This window comes from Parasteatoda tepidariorum, chromosome X1 (genome assembly GCF_043381705.1).
Source record: "Parasteatoda tepidariorum isolate YZ-2023 chromosome X1, CAS_Ptep_4.0, whole genome shotgun sequence".
In the NCBI taxonomy this organism is placed as follows: domain Eukaryota; kingdom Metazoa; phylum Arthropoda; class Arachnida; order Araneae; family Theridiidae; genus Parasteatoda; species Parasteatoda tepidariorum.
This window is the reverse complement of record NC_092214.1, coordinates 74259661-74265503: the sequence shown is the minus strand read 5'-3', so window position 1 is coordinate 74265503 and position 5843 is coordinate 74259661. Positions and strand designations below refer to the sequence as shown.

The 5843-nt window shown below is 27.5% G+C and overlaps 1 protein-coding gene across 2 annotated transcripts in view; it reads right to left on the bottom strand.

Moving 5' to 3' along the window:
* LOC107448398 (Tub domain-containing protein ktub) overlaps positions 1-5843 on the bottom strand; it is a 148568-nt gene that overhangs the window by 140537 nt on the left and 2188 nt on the right. The window contains exon 1 of one of the 2 annotated variants that reach the window (XM_043042942.2): positions 5192-5351. The exons of the other annotated variant lie outside the window; for it this stretch is intronic. Coding sequence (XP_042898876.1) covers positions 5192-5247 — 56 coding nt within the window. The 5' untranslated portion in view covers positions 5248-5351. Of the gene's footprint in view, positions 1-5191; positions 5352-5843 lie in introns of those variants that run through there. 2 annotated transcript variants of the gene reach the window in all.

Genomic DNA, 5843 nt, shown 5'->3' with positions numbered 1-5843 from the left:
GTTTTTTTCAAAAAATGAATTTTTTTATGTCAAAAACAAAAAATTTTATATTTTAATGTTGATTTTCTTAAAGTTTGAGAAAAATCACTTCAAGAAAGTGTATTTAAATATTTTTGTTGTTGGATGGCAATACGTTAAAAAATAACTTGCAAAGTCGTGTGCTCAAAAAAGCGAAATTTTCAAAAATTCGTATAGTCAAAAATATGCAATTTAAACAAAAACGCAAATATACGTGTCGATTTATTTTCAATAAAGAACAATAAAAAAAATAAATTATATCATTTTTGTATCATAGGTGTAAATTTTGTGTGGATTGCCCCATATATATATATATATATTTATAGATAGATAGATAGATGCTTCTAAGAAAAAGCATACCTTTTACCTCTTTTCAAGCAAGTTAAAATTTTTCACCCTCATAATAATGAGAATAGCCGCAATATAGAAATAGTAGTCCAAATATGTTTAAAGAGAGCTGCCGAATGCGTTGAATCCTTTAATGCAGCTTTTTCTCTTTGCATATTTTGTTATCTCTCTGAAATTATTTAAGCAAATCAAAAAATGTTATATAACTCACTTTTTTAAATGATTAAGGAGAAAAATTAATAAAAGCAACAGAAAAATTCATTATTTATTATTATTCTGAAGTCAAAAACATTTTGTTTGCTTTTACAGCATGTGAGTAGCCGAAATAAAAAATAAGTGAAACGTAAAATAAGCATCATCAAACTCCTTTTTTCGGCCACGCTCCTAGCTAAACCATTGAGACTATATTTTCCAGGTATGCTTAATCAGAAAAAATGCGTTTTTATGTCTGTTTTCTTTACTAAGATAACTAAACTCGTCTGCACTTCTTATTAAACTGAAATTCCGACTTGCAATGTTCTGTTTTTTTTTCCCACTGCCTATTTATCTGTATTGAGATGGAGTATAATCAAATTTTACTAACCTAAAACTTTATAGACAAATAAATTTTAAAGTTAAGTAAGAATACGTGAATATTTTTTGCTTTGTTGATTTCGAAACATTTCCGAAGTTGCAGTATGTTTAAGACAACAATTTTCATTACAAATTTGACTCATAAATTCTACTAGTCAACGAGCAAAAACACTGTTGAGCCAAAAAGGATGGTTTTATTTAACTAGATTTATGGTTTTAGTAAAATATGTTTTAAAATTAGTTCATGAATTATGCTAAACTTACGAGGAATTCATGTAAAATTAAATTTACCACAAAATTTGTCTTTATCTGCTATATTTTCTTTTTTAAAAAAAAAGTATTATTATTCATAATTTGAGGACATAAAAATGATCAATTTTTTCGATTTTCGACTCATCGTCCCATTTTTTTTTTTTCAATTCTTTCCTAAAATTAATTTTTGACTTCTAATAATAAAGTCTAGGAATAAAATATTCGGATAATTTTCTACTTAAACTGCTGTTTTAGTATGTAAATAACTCCAATCACTTCGCTGAAATAAATAAAACTTTCATATTATATTCAAATGTCCTAAAAATTATTTAACCAAATATTTACGAATTTACCTTTACATTTTCGTACAATGCATTTGTGAACATTTATTGCATTAAATATAAATTATTTGAAAACTCAATGATTCTTTTCACGAAAATTATATATTTAAAATTATTGTTATGTGATGAAAGAGATATGACATTTTATGATTAAATTAATTTTATTAATTTACAACGAAAGAAAAGTTTATCGTAACTGACAAGATTAAGTGGAAGAGAATAAAAGGGTAAATAATAATATTATTCTACATAATTGAGCTAAAGAAAAGTTAAATAATCTACTATTTATAAATGATGACTTTAGTCAGAAAACTGTCTGCTTTGTGACTTTTGCAAAAAAATATCAAAATACATTTAATAAATCTTAAAATTTAAAACTTAAACTGAATATTTGGGAATTTTCTTCAGTTATAAAAAAAGAAAAGGAAAAAATAAAGAATTTTAAAATTCTACATTCAGTACAATTATTTTCAAAATTGCGATCGACCTTCAATGACTTTCTTTAAATTCTAAGCATTAATAGTTTTTATTTTTCATGTGATGTTTTATTCTTCCCATTTCAATGAGTGAAATAAAGAGTTAATTTAAAAGACATAAAAGGTAAGTTTTGGTTTCTTACATTATAATGACCCTTTCGTTACGGTAGGGTTTTGCTTCGGCGCGAAGTTTACACATTGCAAGCTGATATTCACTCGATCTGCTAGAGAATACAATATTTTTTGACCTTCTCTGCAGAATTCTGACAAGGATATAAAAATATTTTATGAAACAAACTAAACAAAGCTCCAAATGAAATTTTCAAATAAATGTTGCGAACCTTGAAAAATTAAGAACTATTTTTCAATTGTATTGCTTCAAGAAAGATTTCTTGTTATCTTTCACTTTTGTATATTCCACTATTTAAAGCAAATATTTCATACTATTTCACTTCTGTTACTACAATACTGTAAATCCCAGTTTTATGCCCACAAATTATTAACATGGTTAACAACCAAAAACAATAAATTTTCGTACAAAGGAAGTTAGGCTCATGTGTATAAAATCTATCAATATTAACAACAAACAGAAAAATACATTCTTTATTTATGCATTATTCGATATGCCAACATGGAAAAAGAAGGTGAAGTAGCCCACTTTTCAGCAGGCTTCTTAAAATGTGCAGTTATTTATCTATTATTTTTTAAAAAGCTAAGAAATCTCAATTAAGAAAAATAGCATTTTTTAAAATTTGTCTCATAATGATAGCAAAACCTGTAAAATTCCTTTTCTGTTAATTAATATAATTAATAATAAATCAAACTAATACTGTTTCACAAAATGTTTTAGTATTCATCTCAAATATAATGATGATATAAATAATGATAAATCAGAAGAGGGCGGATAAAAAAATACTGATAAAAAATATTCAAAATAGGCAGTTCTTCAGACAACAACAAAAATGATTTATACGTTTATAGAGAATAACAATTAAATAAATTACGTTTAAATTGTTAATATATTAATAACATGCCGGCCGAGTGGTTAGCGTGTCTGACTGCGGAGCCGACGGTCGTGGGTTCGAATCCTGCTCAGGGCATGGGTGTTTCCTTCTCTCTCTGTGAGTTCTATGTCCTTTCTCCTTTATGTGTGAATGTGGCCCGCCCTATAAACGGGTTTGTGGTTGTGTGACGTGGGCGACGCTGCTCCACAGCCCAAGTGCCCGCCATTAAAAAAATATATATATTAATACCAGAAAAGTNTGTGTGAATGTGGCCCGCCCTATAAACGGGTTTGTGGTTGTGTGACGTGGGCGACGCTGCTCCACCGCCGTGGCTCCACCGCCCAAGTGCCCGCCATTAAAAAAATATATATATTAATACCAGAAAAGTATATCAATAGTACGCAGAAATAACTTGAATAACTTTTGATCTAATGATTGGATCTTCGTATACTGGGACTAAATCTTAATGGTGACCTCAAATATATTAATAAGTTAGTGCAGACGATATTTTAAGTAACGAAATGAGACGCAAAAATGTACTTTCTATCAATAAACATAGCTATTTTCTAACGAATTCGGATTTTTGGCCCCCCCAAAATATAGGGTGGAGCCGCAGTCTGAGAAATAGGATCCTAATAGTTTGGTCAGAAGAGTGGTCCAAAGTTTAAACCTCTTACTGTTACTTTTTGTGTATTTCGCCATATTTAGAAAACTTTTTAAGCGAATGGAAAAAATTTTGCACACAATTATAAAATTCGATTGACCAAAAATAATTCCACACAAAAAATGAATTTTTAATAATTTTTAATTTATTTTTTTTAATAATGCTCGGAAAAATGTTGGATCATACGGTAAACAAATTTTTACATAATTTAAGGAATGTAATTTCATGTGGTAAAAGACCAAATTTTTAACGAAATTGGTCGAATAGCACCTGAGAAATCGAATTTTAAGTATCTGACTTTTTTAAAATTCAATATCTTAGGAACTTCAACCATTAAAATTGAGTACGTAAAAGTACAATTATTCAATCAAAAAATATGTAGGGCTTTTTTATTTAGTTATTTATCTTATTTTTCTGGGCTCTGTACATAGTATTCACGTAAAATAACTATTAATTTGAGTACTTATCAATTGAATACGCAAAAAAATACAAAAAGTGTTCAATAAAAAGATTACAAATTTTCGAACGATTACGAATATTCGAACAAATTTTAGAAATTAAATTAACATTACTTTTACCACGTTCTTTTGTTCATAAATAAAAAATATTTCAACTAAGGAATTGTCATATTATTTCTATATGAAAAAATATAAACAAAATCAAACATGTTTCTAAGAACTTAGAGTATTTGTTTGCAAATATAGTACAGTAAATTCATTCTAGATAACACTAATAGCATAATAGTTAACACTAAAGAAATTTTACTGAGTTCTTTTAATTTATCAAAATACAACTTTTTAATTTATTTTAATATTTTAAAATGCTGGAACTTTCAATTATTTTTATAGTAAAAAATAGCATACTTTATTTTAAAAAAGTAAATCATTACACTACACAATTAGAAGCAACAACAACGAAATTTCATTATTCTCCACATTGAATGAGCGATTAAAGAAAGTAAAGTTTTACGTGGTTTATTATTTACTTACTGAATGCGTTAAAGGAATTACATTAATTAAATGTATTATATTAATTAAATGTATTAAATTAATAAAATGCATTAAAGAGACTTAGAAGATCTGAAATATTTAGTCAACAACTTCGAAAACTGTTTTATTATTTTTATAATTAAAAATAGCGAACTTAGAAAATTTTATCATAGCACAGCAAAATTAAAAACAACAAAAAAATTCTCAAAATTATATATAATGAAACAGTTTCTTTTTAATCAAAATAGAGCCGGTTGCAGTTAATTAATAATAATATTTATTTAATCAGATATGAAATATCTGCAAAAAAAAGCCTTAAAAACTCTTTGCTCTTTTGCTATAAAAATAATAGCAAACTTTATTTAAAAAGTTACATCTAAGCACTGCGCAATTAAAAATGCTTTTGTAAGTGAAATTGGTTTAATAGTGCGCAATCTAATACGTAAACATGGTCAGAATCCGCAAATAGAATTAAAATTTAGTAATTAAAATACCCCTATAGAGTATGATTTGTAAATAAAGGTACCTGCAAAATGTGCGGGACCACCTGGATCCATCTTCACTTCGTATACTGTCAACCATTCTAAAACATTTAGAATATCTTCAAAATATTGGGAAGTATTATTCCATTGGAGACAGTCATAGTAAGATCAGAAAAGTAGTCGGATTCGAACTTCGGATATAACATCACAACAAACCTGCAGTTGCTATAGCAACGTGATTAGCAACCGCTACGTAACCACGTGGAGGAAAAGTAACAGTTAAGAGGGGGTGAAAAGAGTATTTTTTTTTTAATGTCTCCTTGACAATGAATGCGTATTTATGAATGAAAGATATTGCTTCACTTTTTTAATATTTAATATTTTATTACTATGCACAGTAGGGATAGAATAAACATGAAAGTATGTCGGGAAAAGAAAAAAATTACATTGATCGGGAGCGATATGTATTTATCTTTCTCAATAATTAGAAATTTAAAACTCCTCAGAGACTTAATAAAGAGTTTCAAACAATTCATTTTAGACTAGTAGAGAAAAATTCCATGAATCACCATCCGTTTAAATTCAACGAAGTAAATAACTAGAAATCCATCATTCTGCAAATATTTAGGCCATGGAAGAATTTTAATTCCTCTCTCTCTCTCTCTCTCTCTCTCTCTCTCTATATATATATATATA